We start from the raw sequence: 22,521 nt of genomic DNA, 5'->3' as shown, positions 1-22,521 counted from the left end.
CCGTTTCCTGCTCTATTAATTCTCCTACCCTCCCAAATGACAACTTTATACCTTCTCTCGTGCTCAACATCTCTTCCTCTGTCCTCAGTCTCAGCCAGTGACCTTGCTCCCTACTTCACTGACAACACTGAGGCAATCTGAAGAGAACTTCCATAAGCTCTCATCACTAATGCAAACCTCCTATCAGCACCTTTACCCACCCACTGCCTTCCAGAAGCTCAACAAAATCCAAACACAAGAAACATGAAGAACATTACATCAAGGTACATAATAACCAAATTCAGTGATAAAGAAAAAAATCTTAAAAGCAGCCAGAGGGAAGACATTACAGAGGAACAAAAATAAGGATAACATCATATTTCTCATCAGAACTATTGCAAGCAAGAAGACAGTAAAACATCCTTAATGTATTAAAAGAAAAATACCTGTCAACCTAGAATTCTATATCTGTCAAAAATATATTTTAAAGATGAGGATGAAATAAATATGCTTCCACACACAACTGATAAAATTTATCAACAGCAGAGCCCCACTATGAGGAATGTTAAAGTAGGTACTTCAAGCAGAAGGAAAATGATACCAGATGGAAATCTGGATGTATACAATGACAAGCACTGGAGATAGCTACAGGAGTAAGTATATAAGATTATTTTTCTTATTATTTAAATCTCTTTAAAAGATAGTTGACTACTTAAACAAGTATAATAAAAATGTATTGTGATGTTTATAATATATGTAAAGGCAAAATGCATGGCAACAATAACATAAAGTCCAGAGGAAATTTTTGTTGTAGGCTCTTATACTATTCTGATGTGTTATAAGATCACTTGAAGTTAGACTGTGACAAATTAAAGATGTATGATATAAACCTAAAGCTATCACTAAAGTAGTAAGAATTACAGCTAAATGAGATGATATCTATAAAAAGAGATATTATAAAAGATAACAAAAAATAGTTGATTAAAAGTAGGCATAAAAGTGCAAAAAAAGGAAACAAAGAACAGATGAGAGAAATAGAAAAAACAGGAAGAAGATAGATACAAATCAATTATTACATTAAATGCAAATAGTCTAATCACCTCAATTAAAAGGCAGAGATTGTCAGATTAGATTTTTTTAATTGCTGTCTATAAAAAGAGACACACATTTATCAATAATATAAAAACACAAGTAAGTTTAATGTACAAGGATGGGAAAAGATTCTAACACTAATCAAAAGAAAGCTGGAGTGGCTTTATCAATATTTGATGAAGTAGATTTCAGAGCAAAGAATATTACCAGGGGTAAATAAGATCATTTCATGATGGTAAAGGGGCCATTAAATCAAAAGTATACAACAATTCTAAACATTTATGCACCTAATAAGAGAGCTACAAAATAAATGAAGCAAAAACTGATAGAACTGCAATGTGAAATAAAGTCCACAATTAGAGTCAGAAATTTCAATCCCCCTCCCTGAATAACCTATAATACAAGTAGGTAGAAAATCAGCAAGGTTATAATAGGCTTGAAAAACATTATCAGCCATCTTGACCTGATTACATATATAGAATACTACTCCAGCAACAAGCAGAATACAAATGCTTATCATATGTATACAGAATTTTTAGCAATATGGACAATAATCTGGACCATAAAGCAAGTTTCAATAAATCCAAAAGGATTCAAGTTATACTAGCTATGTTCTCTGACCACAATGGTTAAATCAAAGGAGAAAAGAAATAATAAAGATTAAAGCTGAATCAATAAAATAGTAAAGCAAAAAACAATAGAGAAAACCAATGAAACTAACAGCTGAATCTTTGAGATGATTAATTAACTTCATGAACCTATAAACAAGCTGATCAGGGGAAAATTACATATAAACTACCAATATTGGAAATGAGAGCAGTGACAGATTATACAGATACTAAAAGAATAATGTAATATTTTGAACAACACTATAGTAATAAATTCAACATCATAGGAAAAAATGGACAAATTCCTTGAAAGACAAAAATTACCAGACTTTCTCAAGAAAAAGTGCATAACCTAAATAGCCCTATATCTATTAAAGAAGTTAAAGTTGCAATTAAAAAAAACAAACAAACAAACCTTCCCACAAAGAAAAATAGAGGTCCAGATGGCTTTACTGGTGAATTCTATCAAACATTTGGGAAAGAAATATTACCAATTCTACAGAAACTTTCAAAACAGTTGAAGAGTTGAAGATGAGGGAATAATTTCCAACTCACTCTATGAGGCCAGCATTATCCTGATATCTAAATCAGAGAGAAGTTTAAAAGAAAGCTACAGATGAATATCCCTCATGATTAAAGATGCAAAAATTCTTAGCAAAATTTTAACAAAACTCATTTAATAAAATAATTATGCTGAGTGAAAGAAGCCAAACAAATTTTAAAAAGGGTATCTACTGTCTGAGTCCATTTATGAGTCTCTAGAAAATAAAAGTTAATGTAGTAACAGAAAACAGACCACTGGATGCTTGATAATAGAAAGGAAGCAGAGAGGAAGTAGGAGAGAGATTTAAAGGAAGAAGAAAACTTTAGAGATGTTGGATATGTAGAAAATGGTTTCATGAGTATGTGTGTCTATAACACAGGTGATATATATGCTTTAAATATGTGAAGTTTGTTGTGTGTCAATTATACCTCAAGAAAGCTATTTATTTAGCTTTCTCTGAGTGGTACAAATGTGAGCCAGATATGCTCCCCAAGCCATAAGATGCTCTACTTCTGCTTAGTCCACCTCCAGTTCCCCCATCCCAAATTCTCATCAGAGTATTTCTGAAGTCTTCCCTTTATTTCACTATAAACCTTTCCCACTCCCCTCTTGTCTTTTGAGTTTCCTGCAAAGGCAAGTGATGGTGGATGATCCTTCCTATATCAAACGCCGAATAAATAGTTTCTGTTTATTCTCATGTCAATAGTCTTTGTTTCCACAACTGCTTCTATTTTTTATGACACTGAATTTTTTTTAATATGGGGAAGATTCGTCTTCAGTAATACTATAAGAAGAATCATACTTTTTATATATTCTGATTTTTGAAATGTAAAAATACTTAAACTGGGATATAAATCATATAGATCTCTGGTTGGTTATGAGGAACAAAAATAGGGAAGCTGACAGACATGACCAAATCATGACAATTCTGGGTTGATTGTTGCATAGGTTATGGTTTGGCTTCCTGGACTGACTGCTGCAGAGATTGTGGGTCAAGTTCTATTGTTATATATCATCTGGCCATTGTCTGTTTGAATATTCAGTCACAGACACCACCATGACTAGCAAACGAGATCAAGAGCAATCCAACTGTCCACCACTGCTCATGCCAATGAGTTGAGACTGATTTTTATTCCTTCTAGAGCTTAGGTAGTATCATTAATAACTTCTGCCAAAGTTAATGATAACTTCATCTTATAGTCCTTTCTATTTGTATAATTCTCACCATTGAGAAGACTGCTCTGATTATTAGGATAAACAATGAGTTAGCAATTCCTCCAGGTAGAGTGCCTGAACAATCAAGGGCAGTCTCCTCTTGTAGCTTGCATCTGAGTCAGAATTTCCATCCTTGGTAGTTTATAGAATTAGAGTCTAGGTGTATAAAGAAGTCTTGGGATGCTATTACTAAAGTGGATAAAATCTTAGTCTGAGGCAAACAAGACCATGTGTTCTGCCTGCAAAGGAAGTAGTAGCCTATAGGGAGGGGCACATGGAGATCCGAGAAAAAGATTTTATCATAAAATGAAGTCAGAACCAAGAACTTACATATTTAGATCTCTATTAGTCTCTTCCAAGTGGCAAGTATTTGGCCCATCACCCTACAAAGTTTGCTGAATTCAAATTTAGAATTACCTGGGGTCTGATCAATAGATTGTACTAATTGATTCTTTCTCTGGGAGAAGGGAAACTAGCAGAGTCACAGGTTAATGTGTTTAATGTAGTTTGTCCATGTAGGTGCAAGTGTAATAGCCATTGGCTATAGTTCTCTATGATCTCATTTGATGCTAGCCTATATGTTTGCATTGTGAGAATCCAATGATGAATGGCATATCCAACAGTCAGTAAGGCTGAGGGCAGAGGGTCCTATCTGGGACAATCTAAGAAGAGTGACTATGTTCTGATCCAACAATTATAATAAAGGGGGGGGGAGAGAATGGAGCATTCTGGGTAGAAAACATCAGTGATCTATATAGTAATAGAGAAGGAGAATATCAATAAGTCAGTCAAAAATAAAACAACAATTAGACAGGGGTCCTGGTACAATGTCTTAGTTGGAATCTGTCCATTTTCCAAGGCCAGGTGCTTATTTCAAAGGTCTTCAGTCCATTGTCTATTTCCAAAGATCAGCTGCTTCTAAAGGATCTGTGATAATCCTCAGCTTGAAGTCCCCTATTGGAGTAGACTTCCAGTTATATGGAACTCTGAGTTGCTTATTTAGCTGTGAAAAGTTAAGTCAAGAATTGACTTACTGAAGTTTCACTAATATATTTGTTGTGCTAAAAAATGATTAAAGAAGACAACTTAGGTGATACAAACCAACTTTACTTAACACTTCATGAAGTAGACAATCTCCTTTTGGAGAACTGCAAAATGGAGTAGAAGGAAGGAAGCTTTTACAGGATAAAGAAAGAACAGGAAAGAGAAAAATGGAAAATATCTGATTGGCTGGGGCCCCACAGTCAACCATGTTTGGGTGAGAAGGCCAAGAGCTGGCTTGCATTTGGGGATTGACCGACTAAATATACTGCATTTCTGATCAAGTGGAGCATTTAAAGGGATGCGAAAATTATCTAAGTTTCAGTTTACTAATGTGGCTCCCCAGGAAGGAATGGCTCCATCTTGGGCCTAGAAAGGTATTTCAACAGTTGTTAACAGTACCTAATAAGGTCCCTTCCAGTGAGGTTCAAGAGAAGTTTTTCCCAGTCTCTCTTCCAATGATGAAATTTCCTAGCTGATGATCACGAAGAGCCAATTTAAGAAGCGTCACGTGAAGCTGGCCTTAACGTGTCCATTATAGGACTTGCAATATTTTACCACATCTATATGCAGCAGAAAAGAGTCTAATATCAGGGGTGAAATTTCTAAAAGTATGTGCCTTCCTGTTAACAGTTCATAGGGATATAACCAATGTGTCACTGAGACATATGGCCAAAAGGGCTAGTGGGAGTACCTCTAGCCAAGAGAGCTCAAGAATTTCTGAAAGTTTTGCTAATTTTAATCTAAGGATTCCATTGGTTCTTTTCATCTTTCCAGAAGTTTGTGGGTGGTAAGGACAGCATAGTTTTTGAGAAAGAGTGATGCCTTACCAAGTTCTTTTATAGTAGTTCATGTAAATTGTGTGCCTTGGTCACTCGATATAAAAGTTGGTATACCCCAGATTCGAAACACAAAATCAAGCAGCTTTTTAGAGACTGCAAAGAATGTTCAGCAAAGAAGATTTTCAGTAAGAAAATGCTGTAACCCACCCTAAAAATAAATAAATCCCATGGAGAGTGGGAGCTGGATAAAATCTATCTGAAGGTGTTCAAAGGGTCCTGGAGGTTTTGGTTCCTGGACACCTCATCTTTACAGTTTTTCCAGGATTATGTTGTTCACAAGTAACACATGTCCCCAAAATAATCTCAGCTGTCTTTTAAAGTTTTCCCACCAATACTGATTTAAGATAGTAAGCAATATGTCTTCACCATGATGTGTAGTTTCATAGAGAAATTCAGCTTATATCCATTTGAAATCATCTGGTGCCACCAAATTGTCATCTTGAGAGTCTCAAGGATTATCAAAGTGAAGTATATACCACATTTCTTCCATTCTTCCTTTTCCAAATCATGGGCTGGATTTTTTCTTTTTTTTTTTTTTTTTGCAGTACACGGGCCTCTCACTGCTGTGGCCTCTCCTGTTGCAGAGCACAGGCTCCGGGCGCGCAGGCTCAGCGGCCATGGCTCACGGGCCCAGCCGCTCCGCCACATGTGGGATCTTCCGGACTGGGGCACGAACCCGCGTCCCCTGCATCGGCAGGCGGACTCTCAACCACTGTGCCACCAGGGAAGCCCCGGGCTGGATTTTTGATGTGGATATTTGATAACTGCTTCTTTGTCTCAATCCAGAGATTTGTCTTTTAGGGGGTTAGTTAGTATCATAAACTTGGTTAAGCCTGCTTGTTTGGCAAAATGATCTACTAGGGCATCTCCTTTAATTTCCATTTAATTTTTTTGTCTGTGTTACAATGGGCCTCAATCTTTACAATAGCCGTTTCACTGGGAAGTTGAACTGCATCTAAAAATTTCTTAACTTGTTGTCCACTTTTGATGGGGATTCCAGCAGAAGTGAGAGAATCTTTTTGTTTCTAAAGCAGCATGTACTACTCCAGAAGCATACCTGCTATCTGTATATGTGTTTATTCTCTGGTCTTCGGCTAGTTGACAAGCTCTAATAAGTGTTATAAATTCTGTCGTCTGGACTAACTTTCCCTCAGGTAGAGGACTATCCTGAAATGGAGAGTTGAGATTAGTGATAGCATTAGCGATGGCATGATAATCTCCAGTTTCGGTTTTGAAGTATGACCGATCAACAAATACTATTCTCAAAGGGAGAAGCCTCTCTAATAAAGCTGAGCGAGGTACAGAAAATCCCTAGCTAAAGCAAGACGATTGTGAGGTTCCTTTTCTGGTAAGGGCAAGAGAGTGGCAAAATTCAGCGAGTTGTGCAGTTAATAGTAATGTGAGAGGGAGAGGGCAACAGAAATTCATAAGAGGTTAACTGACTGACTTTAAAGTGTTGTGTTGAGATTGGTTCAAGATGGCAGAGTAGAAGGACGTGCTCTCACACCTTCTTGCAAGAGCACCAGAATCACAACTAACTTCTGAACAACCATCGACAGGAAGACACTGGAACTCACCAAAAAAGATACCCCACATCCAAAGACAAAGAAGAAGCCACAATGAGACAGTAGGAGGGGCGCAACCAAATCCCGTAACTGCTGGGTGGGTGACTCAAAAACTGGAAAACACTTATACCACAGAAGTCTACCCACTGGAGTGAAGGTTCTGAGCCCCACGTCAGACTTGCCAACCTGGGGGTCCAGCAACGGAAGGAGGAATTCCTACAGAATCAGACTTTGAAGGCTAGCGGGATTTCAATGCAGAACTTTGACAGTAGTGGCAGAAACAGAGACTCCACTCTTGGAGGGCACACACAAAGTAGTGTGTGCATCGGGACCCAGGGGAAGGAGCAGTGACCCCATAGGAGACTGAATCAGACCAACCTGCTAGTGTTGGAAGGTCTCCTGCAGAGGCAGGGGGTGGCTGTGTCTCACTGTGAGGACAAGGACACTGGCAGCAGAAGTTCTGGGAAGTACTCCTTGGCATGAGCCCTCCCAGAGTCTGCCATTAGCCCCACCAAAGAGCCCAGGTAGGCTCCAGTGTTGGGTCGCCTCAGGCCAAACAACCAACAGGGAGGGAACCCAGCCCCACCCATCAGCAGACAAGTGGATTAAAGTTTTACTGAGCTCTGCCCACCAGAGAAACACCTAGCTCTACCCACCACCAGTCCCTCCCATCAGGAAACTTGCACAGCCTCTTAGATAGCCTCATCTACCAGACGGCAGACAGCAGAAGCAAGAAGAACTACAATCCTGCAGCCTGTGGAACAAAAACCACATTCATAGAAATATAGACAAAATGAAAAGGCAGAGGGCTATGTACCAGATGAAGGAAAAAGATAAAACCCCAGAAAAACAACTAAATGAAGTGCAGATAGGCAACATTCCACAAAAAGAATTCAGAATAATGATAGTGAAGATGATCCAAGACCTTGGAAAAAGAATGGAGGCAAAGATCAAGAAGATGCAAGATATATTTCACAAAGACCCAGAAGAATTAAAGAACAAACAAACGAACAATAAAATAACTGAAATGAAAACTACACTAGAAGGAATCAATAGTAGAATAACTGAGGCAGAAGAACGGATAAGTGACCTGGAAGATAGAATGGTAGAATTCACTGCTGCAGAACAAAACAAAGAAAAAGAATGAAAAGAAATGAAGACAGCCTAAGAGACCTCTGGGACAGCAATAAATGCAACAGCATTTGCATTATAGGGGTCCCAGAAGGAGAAGAGAGAGAGAAAAGACCAGGGAAAATATTTGAAGAGATTATAGTCGAAAACTTCCCTAACATGGGAAAGGAAATAGCCACCCAAGTCCAGGAAGCACAGAGAATCCCATACAGGATAAACCCAAGGAGAAACACGCCGAGGCACAAAGTAATGAAATTGGCAAAAATTAAAGACAGAAAAACTATTGAAAGCAGCAAGGGAAAAATGACAAATAACATACAAGGGAACTCCCATAAGGTTAACAGCTGATTTCTCAGCAGAAACTCTACAAGCCAGAAAGAAGTGGCATGATATACTTAAAGTGATGAAAGGGAAGAACCTACAACCAAGATTACTCTACCTGGCAAGGATCTCATTCAGATTCGATGGAGAAATCAAAAGCTTTACAGACAAGCAAAAGCTAAGAGAATTCAGCACAACCAAAGTAGCTTTACAATAAATGCTAAAGGAATTTCTCTAAGTGGGAAACACAAGAGAAGAAAGGGACCTACAAAAACAAACCCAAAACAATTAAGAAAATGGTCATAGGAACATACATATCAATAATTACCTTAAACGTGAATGGATTAAATGCTCCAACCAAAAGACACAGGCTTGCTGAATAGATACAAAAACAAGACCCATATATATACTGTCTACAAGAGGCCCACTTCAGACCTAGGAACACATACAGACTGAAAGTGAGGGGATGGAAAAAGATATTCCATGCAAACGGAAATCAAAAGAAACCTGGAGTAGCAGTATTCATATCAGATAAAATAGACTTTAAACTAAAGAATGTTACAGGAGACAAGGAAGGACACTACATAATGATCAAGGGATCAATCCAAGAAGATATAAATTATAAATATATATGCACCCAACACAGGAGCACCTCAATCCATAAGGCAACTGCTAACAGCTAAAAAAGAGGAAATCGACAGTAACACAATAATAGTGGGGGACTTTAACAACTCACTTACACCAATGGACAGATCATCCAAACAGAAAATTAATGAGGAAACACAAGCTTTAAATGATGCAATAGACCAGATAGATTTAATTGATATTTATAGGACATTCCATCCAAAACAGCAGATTACACTTTCTTCTCAAGTGCACACGGAACATTCCCCAGGATAGATCACACCTTGGGTCACAAATCAAGCCTCAGTAAATTTAAGAAAATTGAAATCATATCAGGCATCTTTTCTGACCACAACACTATGAGATTAGAAATTAATTACAGGGGGAAAAACGTAAAAAACACAAACACATGGAGGCTAAACAATACGTTACTAAATAACCAAGAGATCACTGAAGAAATCAAAGAGGAAATCAAAAAATACCTAGAGACAAATGACAATGAAAACACGACAATGCAAAACCTATGGGATGTAGCAAAAGTAGTTCTAAGAGGGAAGTTTGTAGCAATACAATCATATCTCAAGAAACAACAAACATCTCAAATTAAAAATCTAACTGTACACCTAAAGGAACTAGAGAAATAAGAACAAACAAAACCCAGAGTTGGTAGAAGGAAAGAAATCATAAAGATCAGGGCATAAATAAATGAAATAGAAACAAAGAAAACAATTGCAAAGATCAATAAAACTAAAAGCTGGTTCTTTGAGAAGATAAACAAAATTGATAAACCACTAGCCAGACTCATCAAGAAAAAGAGGGAGAGGACTCAAATCAATAAAATTAGAAATGAAAAATTAGAAATGAAAATTTACAACAGACACTGCACAAATACAAGCATCCTAAGAGACTACTACAAGCAAATCTATGCCAATAATATGGACAACGTGGAAGAAATGGACAAATTCTTAGAAAGGTATAACCTTCCAAAACTGAACCAGGAAGAAATAGAAAATATGAACAGACCTATCACAAGTAATGAAATTGAAACTGTGATTAAAAATCTTCCAACAAACAAAAGTCCAGGACCAGATGGCTTCAGAGGTGAATTCTATCACACATTTAGAGAGGAGCTAACACCCATCCTTCTCAAACTCTTCCAAAAAATTGCAGAGAAGAAACACTCCCAAACTCATTCTATGAGGCCACCATCACCCTGATACCAAAACCAGACAAAGACACTACAAAAAAAGAAAATTACAGACCAATATCACTGTTGAATAGAGATGCAAAAATCCTCAACAAAATACTAGCAAACAGAATCCAGCAACACATTAAAAGGATCATACACCATGATCAAGTGGGATTTATCCCAGGGATGCAAGGATTCTTCAATATACGCAAATCAATCAATGTGATACACCATATTAACAAATTGAAGAATAAAAACCATATGATCATCTCAATAGATGCAGAAAAAGCTTTTGACAAAATTCAACACCCATTTATAATAAAAACTCTCCAGAAAGTGGGCATAGAGGGAACCTACCTCAACATAATAAAGGCCATATAAGACAAACCCACAGCAAACATCATTCTCAAAGGTGAAAAACTAAAAGCATTTCCTCTAAGATCAGGAACAAGACAAGGATGTCCACTCTCATGACTATTATTCAACATAGTGCTGGAAGTCCTAGCCACGGCAATCAGAGAAGAAAAAGAAATAAAAGGAATACAAATTGGACAAGAAAAAGTAAAACTGTCACTGTTTGCAGATGACATCCTAAAGATGCTGCCAGAAAACTACTAGAGCTAATCAATGAATTTGGTAAAGTTGCAGGATACAAAATTAATGCACAGAAATCTCATGCATTCCTATACACTAATGATGAAAAATCTGAAAGAGAAATTAAAGAAACACTCCCATTTACCAATGCAACAAAAAGAATAAAATACCTAGGAATAAACCTACCTAGGCAAACAAAAGACCTGTAAGCAAAAAACTATAAGACACTGATGAAAGAAATTAAAGATGATACCAACAGATGGAGAGATATACCATGTTCTTGGATTGGAAGAATCCGTATTGTGAAAATGAGTATATTACCCATAGCAATCTATGGATTCAATGCAATCCCTATCAAACTACCAATGGCATTTTTTACAGAAGTAGAACAAAAAATCTTAAAATTGGTATGGAGACACAAAAGACCCCGAATAGCCAAAGCAGTCTTGAGGGAAATAACTGGAGCTGGAGGAATCAGGCTCCCTGACTTCAGACTATACTACAAAGCTACAGTAATCAAGACAATATGATACTGACAAAACCAGAAATGTAGATCAATGGAACAGGATAGAAAGTCCAGAAATAAACCCACACATCTATGGTCAACTAATATACGATAAAGGAGGCAAGGATATACAATGGAGAAAAGACAGTCTCTTCAATAAGTGGTGCTGAGAAAACTGGACAGCTACATGTAAAAGAACGAAATTAGAACACTCCCTAACACCATACAAAAAAATAAACTCAAAATGTATTAGAGACCTAAACGTAAGACAAGACACAATAAAACACTTAGAGGAAAACATAGGAAGAACACTTTGACATAAATCACAGCAAGATCTTTTTTGATCCACCCCCTCGAGTAATGGAAATAAAAGCAAAAATAAACAAATGGGACCTAATGAAACTTAAAAGCTTTTGCACAGCAAAGGAAACTATAAACAAGACGAAAAGACAACTCTCAGAAAGGGAGAAAATATTTGCAAACAAATCAATGGACAAAGTATTAATCTCCAAAATATATAAATAGCTCATGCAGCTCAATATTAATAAAACAAACAACCCAATCCAAAAATGGGCAGAAGACCTAATAGACATTTCTCCGAAGAAGACATACAGATGGCCAAGAAGCACATGAAAAGCTGCTCAACACCACTAATTATTAGAGAAATGCAAATCAAAACTACAATGAGGTATCACCTCACACCAGTTAGAATGGGCATCATCAGAAAACCTACAAACAAGAAATGCTGGAGAGGGTGTGGAGAAAAGGGAACCCTCTTGCACTGCTGGTGAGAATGTAAATTGATAGAGCCAGTATGGAGAACAGTATGGAGGTTCCTTAAAAAACTAAAAATAGAATTACCATATGATCCAGCAATCCCACTACTGAGCATATACCCAGAGAAAACCATAATTCAAAAAGACAGATGCACCCCCCATCGATAGACGATGTATAAAGAAGATGTGGTACATATATACAATCGAATATTATTCAGCCATAAAAAGGAATGAAATTAGGTCATTTGTAGAGACGTGGATGGATCTAGAGACTGTCATACAGAGTGAAATAAGTCAGAAAGAGAAAAACAAATATCGTATATTAATGCATATATTTGGAACCTAGAAAAATGGTACAGATGAACCAGTTTGCAGGGCAGAAATTGAGACACAGATGTAGAGAACAAATGTATGGACACCAAGCAGGGAAAACTGTGGAGGGGGTGTGAATGGTGGTGGGATGAATTGGGAGATTGGCACTGACATATATACACTAATATGTATAAAATGGATAACTAATAAGAACCTTCTGTATAAAAAAATAAATAAAATAAAATTCAAAAAAAATTTTTTTTAAGTGTTGAGTGTTCTGTCTTTACCCCACGTGGAACCGTAAGTTCAAGCAGGGAGCCCAGAACTAATTCAGCAGAAGAGTCAACAAGTTTTGCAGTGGCAGCTAGAGCCTAGCTGTCCACATAGAGCGTTGTCCAGTCAGTTGAAAGCAAAAAGGTATTGACAGCCCGGGTGTAGACACACACTGAGAAAGGCAGAGCAATAATCTGCTGCAGTGAAGCAGGTGATGTGGGGAACAACTGATGACAGCATAGTGTTTCAGTTAGGTACTAATGGAAAGGAAGGGATAATAATTGTATTGATGTCCCTGAGATCTTGAACAAATCAGTATCCGTGTCCATTTGGTTTCTTTACTGGCAGCACAGAAACATTACAAGGGTTAGTGAAGGTTATGAAAAGGCCTTTGGATATGAAGCCCTGGACCATAGATTTGAGGCTTTCCTTTGCTCTAGCTTCTGGCTTTGGGGAAGTTTGGATAAGAGTTTGGTAGGATCTATCAGAACTTTAATAGATTTCATTCCAATTGTTTTTCCTATGTCAATTCCTGTGGGAACTTTAGCCCATAGAGCGTCATGTAGTGCCAAGATCTTCATCTGGAGTATACACCAAATAGAGTGGAGAAGGGGAGGTTTATATAGACCAGACACAACTTGACTATGAATAGGTGAGTCCTCTGAAACCAGAAATAGTCCCTCTTGTGTGCATTTAATATTACAGTTCCATTTGCAAAGTATATCTCTCCATAATAAATTTGTAGGGGTGGTATCACAGAGCAGGAAGGAATGTTTTTCAGTCAGAGACCCAAGGATTGTAGTTAAAGAAGGATCTGTGGGTTATTTGAAATACCTACCTGTGTGCTATGTTTACTCCAAAGAAGAGGCTGAGCAAAGATGGAAGGGGTTGATGTAGAAAGATTAGTGGTGTTAGAAGGTATTTTCTAGTTTATCCCCAAATCTCTTATAGTTTCATCTTTTTGTTTGTTGCATGATTGCATTATGGTCCAATCAACTTTTATTGGAAATGTTTCAGGTGTGGCTTTTAGGAGACTTTGACCTATCTTACGGGCTTTTTTTGACCCTGGGGTTTGTTGTGGAAAGAGGGATCCTGTAGGTCTCTTTCTGCATCAGTCCAATCAGCTTTTGCCATCCAGGATTTAGCATCTGAGGTTCTGAGCACAATGTGTACGAGTTGGTATAGGTCAGGTAGCCCTGGGTCATATGTATCCAAAGAATTCCAAATTCTTCCATGAATATTTGCTGGTGTTGCTTGGGTTTACAGAAATCTTTCATTACAGCTCTTAATTCCCCCTGGGTCCAAGGTTGAAATTTTATGCTTGTCTGCATACCTAGCTTATGGGAGGGATGAATTCTTAGAGGCAACTGGCGTTTGAGGGTTTTAGAAGAGTTGCTGACAAAAGGTAGGAGGTCTGGACAAGAGGAATATGAAGGAGGATGGGCAGAAGGGAAGAGAGCAGAAAGATAAGGGGGATGGGATTGGGGGGAACTGGCTACAGGAAGGCAACTGGAAGACAAGGCAGAGGACTTGCTATGGAAATGAGTCTAGATTGTTGTTTAAGTTTGCCAAATTGTTCATGAGCTTTGACCAAAGAATCTTTTAGTGAAGCAATTTTGAACAGAGTTTCATTTCAAGGTGTCTGCAAACCAGTAAAAAAAAAATGCTGCCCATTGAGTCTGAGAAGTTTATTCTCTTTCTTTTTTAAGGCACCTCTCAAATGAACAATTTTGTTCAAGCCCAGTGTTCCACACAGTGGCCACTGAAGGCCCAGATCATCCTCGGGGAAGTTATGCCATTTGAAACACAGGTGCAAGAATTAGAACTGTAATGAGTTGACATATAAGAAGTAGGAGTTTTTCCAGAAGGAAGAGAGGAATTAGACTTAGCTGACCCCATAAGAGCTGGCAACAAACAGTCCATTGAAAGTGATGCTGTACACTTTGAGTCTTGAGCCCCCAGTGTGATGGTAACTGCCTCCAAATGTAGACCCAACAAGCTACACCTCCAGGCAGGTGTAGAACCAAAGAGGAAGCTCTCTGTGGATCAAAGCCAAACTCTGGGGACCAAAAAAAAAAATTGAAACACGAGGATAGTCTTATCTAGGCTAAGCAACGTATGTCCAAAAGAATGCCAGGCAAGTGAGAACCATACTGATCTGTGAGACCAGCTTAAACAAAAAGCTTAAAAGGCCTATCTATGCCTGTGTTCTACTCTGTGATAAACAACACTTTCAGATGGCATAACATAAAACAGAAGTAGAAAAGAGAGCAAAAAAAAAAAAAGAATAAAAAGGAATGACCTGACTCCACCAGAGATGCTGAACAAATGGGAATCAATAACAAAACCGGGATATCAAACTGAGACTCGATAACCAAAGAACTCAAAGCAAAGGGCAGAGTTCAGACCCAGTGCTGACTTACCATGTCAATGCCTATAAGTGGACTCGGTGGGTACTGCACCTGATTGAAGGCTGGAGTCCGTGATGACAGGCAGTCCAGACAACATCTCAATGGAACCTTCAGGAACACTATGGAAATAAGGACCACCCAAGGAAAACAACCAGAAGTTATTTATTCAGAGCTTGCTATAGTAAGCCACCACTTATGTTTGGCAGAGACTTAAAGGCAGGGGAGTAGGAAAGCTTTATAGTGAAAAAAAGGGAAGGTTTTCAGAAGTGCTCTGCTTGGATCTTGGTGGCATGGAGAAGCTGGAAGCAGGCGCATTTTATGGTTTGTAGAACATATTTGGCTTCCTCTGACTGATCCTAAGTTGGAAGCAGGAGCAAAAATTGAAGAAGCTGGCAGTCACTGACCAAGTCCTGACTGTTCTGGGCCATTTGCTACAGAGTTTGTGGTTTGGCTTCCTGGACTGGCTGCTGCAGAGGTTGTGGGTCGGGCGTCTGTCCTCATACATGGACTGTGCATTGTCTGTTTGGATGTTTAGTCTCTCACAGTGGAAGCTTGGCATCGTAGATATTTTTAAAACCTGGCTGATGGACCATATTTTACTTTTTTTTTTTTTTTTTTTCGGTATGTGGGCCTCTCACTGTTGTGGCCTCTCCCGTTGCGGAGCACAGGCTCCGGACGCGCAGGCCTAGCGGCCATGGCTCACAGGCTTAGTTGCTCCGTGGCATGTGGGATCTTCCCGGACCAGGGCACGAACCCGTGTCTCCTGCATCGGCAGGTGGATTCTCAACCACTGCGCCACCAGGGAAGCCCCCATATTTTACTTTTTAGCTATTGAACTATATAGTCATATAATAATATTTGGTCGTATAACATTTTATGCTTCCTAATACTGAAACAATTTCAAATACATTCTCCCCCCCCCCTTTTATCCTTACAGCGATCTTGTAATCCTGGGGAGGTTAATTACCTAATGTCATTCATTGGATTTGGGCTAGAGTTAGGAGTCAGTCACAGTATAGCCTGATTTGCAACGCAACACTCAAATTGTCTGGTATATCATCTATAATGGCCTTAAAATAAATATTTGGGGCTCTATGGGATAAAGGGTCTGTTCCAATTGCTTCTAAATTCATTACTTAAAGTTAGGATAAATCCTTGAAGGGTCATAGCTCCCTTCAAATCCCTACAAGGCTGTCATGTGGAAGAAGGATTAAGTTTCTTCCTACGGTTCTAGACGGCAGAACTCACACCAGTGAGTGGAAGAGAGGCAGATTTCAATTTAAAATGTGAAATATCTTTCTAATAATGAGACACGCCCCCCAAAGAAGGGGTCACCTTGTGAAAGGGCCAGTTCCTCACACCTCTTACTGTTTGAGTAGGACTCCATGATCCTACTCCTCTAGAAAGTGCTTGAACTGGCCAGGCCAGCTAATCTCAAAGTACATCATAAACTTCAAGTTCATGAAATTTTTTTTTTTTTTTTTTTGGCGGTATGCAGGCCTCTCACTGTTGTGGCCTCTCCCGCTGCGGAGCACAGGCTCCGGACGCGCAGGCTCAGTGGCCCTGGCGCATGGGCCCAGCCGCTCCGTGGCACGTGGGATCTTCCTGGACCGGCGCACGAACCTGTGTCCCCTGCATCGGCAGGCGGACTCTCAACCACTGCGCCACCAGGGAAGCCCCATGGAATTTTTTTAATTTATAAAAAGATACATAGACATTTTAAATACAGCTATTTAACATCATTCAAATTCTGGATGAAATTATCATGCTATGTTTCTCAAAAACAATCAGTTCTATTTTAAACTTTACCCCCAGACTCTTCTTTGAATCAGTATTTTTGTCCTCATGCCCATATATTTTCAAAAACATTTTTTTAAAAGTAAAAAAAAAAAAAAAAAAAGGTTTAAATTCTAATAAAAGTACTAATAGGAAGTCATCTAATTCAATCGTCCATCTGCATTGTTTTCTGATTGTGCTCTTATAACTTTATACCAAATATTGTGCTCATTGTTTTTGATGTTTTAATAAAACATCAAATAGTAATTCAATGAGGTTAAAAAAAAAGAGAGAAACCCTTCCCATTGAATGGTAAATGCTAGGATTTTAATCTGTAATCTTAATTCTTTGAACATGATATTTTTCCTTCTTTTGGCTTCTTTTTTAATGTTCCCTCAGGTTGAACTCAATTATATTCTTTTCTAGTTTACAAATAACTTGAAGCTGAAAGAAAAGAGTCCTCCTGACTTGTGACTGATGTTCTGCTAGGACTTCCGGGGGATCCTCTTCTCAACCCACCCTTTACCTGCCTCTTCAACTGTTTAAATTGACTCCCCTAATTTCTTCCTAAAGGTTGGGGCTGCGGTTTCTCTCCTGAAAAACAATACAGAATCCTGGGGATTCTGCAAAATCTAAGAAGTCATTGCAGAGGTAAAGTAGACAAGAAGTTGGGGCAGAAGTTGTGCCCTCTGCACAAAGCCAGCTGCTCTGGGCCGTCTTTGACAACTTCCAGGACTAAACTTAAGGCGGTGTTCAAAATTGTTTTCTCTACCATATCTATTTATTTTTTTATGACTGTACATATTTACATACGTACACGTATGGCGAGGGAGAGAGAAAGTGATGACGTGAGGCTCCTTGAGATTAGGAGGCGATAAGAAAATAAAGCAGGTGGCTGAGAAGGGAGAATTCTGTTAGAGAAGGAGGAATTGAGAGTTAACCATCATTCAGAGGAGCAGGAGGTCTCTGTAGGTAGCAGTCTAGAAATGCGAACTCGTGCACCCCCTTGGGGGACAGGCTCTGTTGCTTTCTATTTCTTCGCTTGCAGCCGCGTGCCTATTTATTTAAAACTGACTGAATTTCCTCTCAATGGCTGATCAGGTTGATTCTTCAGACTAGTGGATATTTCTTTTTAATGTCTCCAAATGCAATCTTTTTCTTTCTCTCTTGCTTTTTTTTTTTTTTTTTTTTTTAGGTTGAGGGGGAAGATATGGTTGAAATTCTGGCTGGGTAAGTGGGGGATTCTCAGAAATGAGAAAGGGGGAAGGAAACGGACTTAGAAGCCGGCAAGCAAAGCAGCAGCCTCCGGTCCCCCTATCCTCCACACCCCCTACCTCCGCCCCGTGACCTTCCGTGGAGACCCCAGGAGGCTGCATCAATATTTGATCAGCCTTTCGCCAGCGCGTTGCCAGCACTCGTCGGCAGGGCTTGCCAGGCATCGCCTGTGCTGCGCTGCGCTGCAGCCGGCGCCGGGGCCCGCAAGGGGCTTTGAAAGGACAGGCTCTTCGCTCCCCGCCTCCCCTGGGGCGCGGCGCCCACCATGCGGGGCTGCACGCGGCTCTGCGCGCTGCTCTGCGCGCTGCCCTGGCTTCTGCCGCCGGCTGCACGCGGGCTCCCCGCGCAACCCTTAGCGCGGCGCCGCGACCCCCGCGACCCCGCCAGGGGCGCTGAGTTCGATCGCATCTACAACGGGGTGGTGAGCCTCAGCACCGAGAACATCTACTCCTTCAACTACACTAGCCAGCCCGGCCAGGTAAGACACTCGCTCCCTTCGCTGCCAGGAACTTGCCAGATCTCAGAGCCCCGTCGCTGCTCTGGGTCCCTGGGGAATCGACCTCGGGAGACCACAGGGACCAGGGGACCCTCGTTCCCTTTCTCCTTCAAAGCAATCACTGCCTTGCCCAAGCTGCCGCATCCTCCGCTACCGGCCTCGGGGACATCTTCGCCTCCTCTCGCGCCTTCCCGGCCTGGTCTCTGGCATTTCTGGGCTTTGCAGGGGCACTGGTTCCCCGCACCGTCTGCGGGTCCTGGCCCCCTGCTGGGCCCTTCTCTAGGGAGGTCACGATTTCTAAGGCTGAGGAGGAAAGGACTGCACCTCTGTTCCTAATCCCCTGCGGGGAAGGAACCTCATCTCTTTTGAATGATTCTGCCAGACTTCTATTTCATAGCCCATGGGGAGGGAGAGCTGCTCAGAATCTAAAATGGGAATGTGTGAGAACGGACCGAGCTGCAGAACCTCTGTGTGTTCAAGAGTCACTGCCTGCGTTTCTGTACCGTTGTCACACGTTTGTGCTTCAGAGAAGCCAGAAGACCCGACCAAAGATATTGGAACTGCAGCCATCAGCCGATTTATAGAGGTCTTGATTTTATACAAGGATGGATAATTGAGTGAAAGTTCTAGACCTATTTCTGACAAAAATTGAGGTGAGACAAGGGAAGGAAAGGACTGTTCCAGCAACTACCACTTTGACACATATACTCTGATTGTATAATGTAAGAAAACGCATACAGTTAGCTCTTCTCCTCTAATAGGAGGCACAGAGAAAAGAGAAAACTCCCCAGTGTACCTGCCTCTAGATCTTCTTCCCAGGAATGTATGTGAATGAATGTGTATATATATGTATACATATGTATGAATGTATATGTATCCCTTACTATGCCAGCATTTCCTACTCACTGGGGAAATTCCAGAACCAGATGATTGGGATACCATGATACGCCTCCCTAACTCTCACTTAGGATCAAAATTCAGAAACCTGGTAGCTTGGGGTAGTATTTAGCCAAGAGGGAACAGTGTGCCCATCACCACTCCCAGACATTTCCCAAGTGTGTGTACTGGGCAAGTGCACCATCTCCAGTCTGGCACCAGATCCTTGGTCTTCACCATGGACCATGTCACCATATTCTTACCCTGTCCTGTCCCTCGCTGACCTTTAAGTTGTACTCCTGAAGTAAGCAGAGTGGCTGTGTGCAGAGCCATTCCACTGTAGAGAAGTGGGGGGGGTGTCAGTTTTTACTCCCCATATTCCTTGTAACCCACCTTTTCCAGTTCTGTGTGCTGTATGGACCAGCTGACATTGCACTTGAAGTGTGTTCCCAGCCCTGTTATTGGCTCAGAATAAATAAATGTCTGAAAAACCCCATGATCTCTGGGGTGTACTGCCAGTTTCCCCCTAAATCATTGGTAAAGAAACTCAAATGATGTGTGCAAAGTAAGACCCTACATCAGGCTTTAGTATTTCTTACACTGCTGCTTAGAGATAGAGTGACTGCTTTTTTACTGTTCTTTGGACCTTTTTGGCTGCAGTATTCAGTGAGTTCCTCTACCTCAGCACACGTTGTACTGTTTGCAGTTAGGGTCACCTACCTGACTTTCCCAGAAAACTGTGAGATATTGAGGATGAGGGCAGAGTCACGTCCATCTCTATACCCTAGTACCTAGCACAGTGCTTGGCACATAACAGGTTTACTAATGTTTCTGAAAAAATGAATAAATAGTTGAAAAAAGATTTAAGGAGTCTTTAAGCTAAACCTAAATAAAATATACTTTTTAGTAGGTTGAATGTGAGATCATTTCAGATAAAAACAAAATTTTTAAAAATTGTTCTGAGATTATGCTCTTTCCATTTTGCCTGTATGTTTGTTAAAATGCCCTTTATTTTATGAAATAATGGTGATAATTAGTTTTTAAAATATCTCTGCATAATACAATAAAAAGCTGACAGTCCCTAAATTTTACTAGTCTGAGAAATATAGTTGGAAACCTTAGGACTAGCAGAAAACTCAAGTGTTTTAATTATTAATGCCAGTATGCAATAATATGAACCAGATGTCCTCAAATCTTACAGCCTTCTGAAACTTCTCTTTAATGTGCAAATAAGACAGTGGAATCCTCAATCAATTTACTTTGGAAAATTGCCCTTCTCTCCCTCCAGTCCTGTATTCCAGTTGCTTTCTCCAGAAATGGTATTGTTCTGACCTACCCATCCAAACCATTATTCTGTTTCTCTTGATGGCCTCCTCTCTTCTTGGTCCCTTTTGCCTCATGTTGGAGACCAGCACCCCCTCCTTCTAATACCATGAACACAATCCTGTTGGATATAGCAGAATTTTACTGAAGGTTTGGAGTAACATAAGGGAATTGCAGAACAGCACAGAGTAGGTGATAGATTAAACCAGAAATCTAAGCAACACCGTCATAACAATTTACCAGCTATTCCTCAGTTTGGTGGCACTATTTTTCAGGCCCTGGCTTGTCACCATCTTCTTGGCCACCCCTCACCACAAATGCTGGCCTCTCAGTCTCTAAATTTTTGTTATTCTCTCACATCAAGCAGTTTTGCCTCCATGACCAACCCCAAACTCACTAAAGAACTCTGCTAAATAAAGAGCTATAAGCCCAAGAGCAGAACCTTTTTCCTTTAACCTGAGCAAAGTCTTGGTCAGGGCTCTCTCCGCTGCACACGTCATTTCCCATCTACCTGTCTTCAGTGCAACTAAGAATTTGGTTTAGACATAGGTGTATTCTTAATTGGAAAACTGAAAAATATTGAATGAAATACATATAACAGTGTTTATATTGGCACTAATGGACATGTAGCACATTAAATCATTAAATTCACATTACAGAGCATTATAAAAAGACTTTCCTGAACCCTTTTTCAAATGCTTCCCATTTCTTTTCCAATGAACATAACTTTTATTTCCTAATTTTCACATAGCATCTAGCTCTCCAGAAATCTTGACTTCACACAAGTTTTTCTCATTTAATTAAGTACAGTTTATTTAAAGATTTTTACTTATTTATTTTTGCGGTACGCGGGCCTCTCACTGTTGTGGCCTCTGCCGTTGCGGAGCACAGGCTCCGGACGCGCAGGCTCAGCGGCCATGGCTCACGGGCCCAGCCGCTCCGCGGCATGTGGGATCCTCCCAGACTGGGGCACGAACCCGCGTCCCCTGCATCGGCAGGCGAACTCTCAACCACTGCGCCACCAGGGAAGCCCAAAGATTTTTATTTTTGAAAAGACTAATCATCATTAAAATTACACCGGATGTTTCATATAAAGACACTGCAAATACTGATTATAATGCTGTAAGCAAAGGAAGAAAAAATTAAAACAATGTGGATAAGTGCATTTTAAAAAAAACAACGAAAAAAAATTCGGTTTAGGAAAAAAAAAGACTAATTTTTTTCGTTTTAATCTTTTTTTCTTTTCGCTTCAAGCCATTGGTATGTTTGCCATTCTCTTTCCTTCAGCTTGGAGGAGAAAGACTATTCTAAGTTTAGGCTTTGGTGCAGAGAGGAAACCGCTGTGGGAGACTTTGTTCCTAACCTCTCCGGTCAGCCACTGCATCTTCCATACCTAACGCTGTCTTGGAGAACTATTTAGCCAAATGTGTCATGCTAATTAGCTAAGCTAGCACCTGGAAAAGTCTCACATGCCTTCCAGGCTGAGAGTAATGTAAATATGAAGTTGCCGTTAAAAGAAAAATCACTGAAGGAATGGAGTGACTGGTTTAAAGAAGGATAATGAAAATAACGATTGAAGGTATAGGTCAGGCAAGATCGTGGTTCATTTCAGCCCCTGGAGGGGCAGTGTCTGGAGACTCCTTTCAAGGGGTGTAGGGTTTCATTGCCTCAAGGGCTGGGACCAAACAAGAAGGAAGTCTCCTTATGGAGAAAATTGTCAGGGATGGGTTTGACTGGGACAGAGGGCATAAAA

The 22,521-nt window shown here is 40.1% G+C and overlaps 2 protein-coding genes across 2 annotated transcripts in view; one reads left to right on the top strand and one right to left on the bottom strand.

The window, feature by feature from the left end:
- SPICE1 (spindle and centriole associated protein 1) overlaps positions 1 to 15,057 on the bottom strand; it is a 91,107-nt gene extending 76,050 nt beyond the window's left edge. Inside the window, exon 1 of the mRNA XM_067034625.1 lies at positions 15,035 to 15,057. Coding sequence (XP_066890726.1) covers positions 15,035 to 15,037 — 3 coding nt within the window. The 5' untranslated portion in view covers positions 15,038 to 15,057. The remainder of the gene's footprint in view (positions 1 to 15,034) is intronic.
- A 2,928-nt stretch (positions 15,058 to 17,985) lies between these two features.
- The window catches only part of SIDT1 (SID1 transmembrane family member 1), an 87,752-nt gene continuing 83,216 nt past the window's right edge, over positions 17,986 to 22,521 (top strand). Inside the window, exon 1 of the mRNA XM_059063868.2 lies at positions 17,986 to 18,551. Within this exon, the coding sequence (XP_058919851.1) occupies positions 18,339 to 18,551 (213 nt within the window). The 5' untranslated portion in view covers positions 17,986 to 18,338. The remainder of the gene's footprint in view (positions 18,552 to 22,521) is intronic.

This window comes from Kogia breviceps, chromosome 5 (assembly GCF_026419965.1).
Source record: "Kogia breviceps isolate mKogBre1 chromosome 5, mKogBre1 haplotype 1, whole genome shotgun sequence".
NCBI classification, from domain to species: Eukaryota; Metazoa; Chordata; class Mammalia; order Artiodactyla; family Physeteridae; genus Kogia; species Kogia breviceps.
This window is presented reverse-complemented; position numbering and strand designations above follow the sequence as displayed.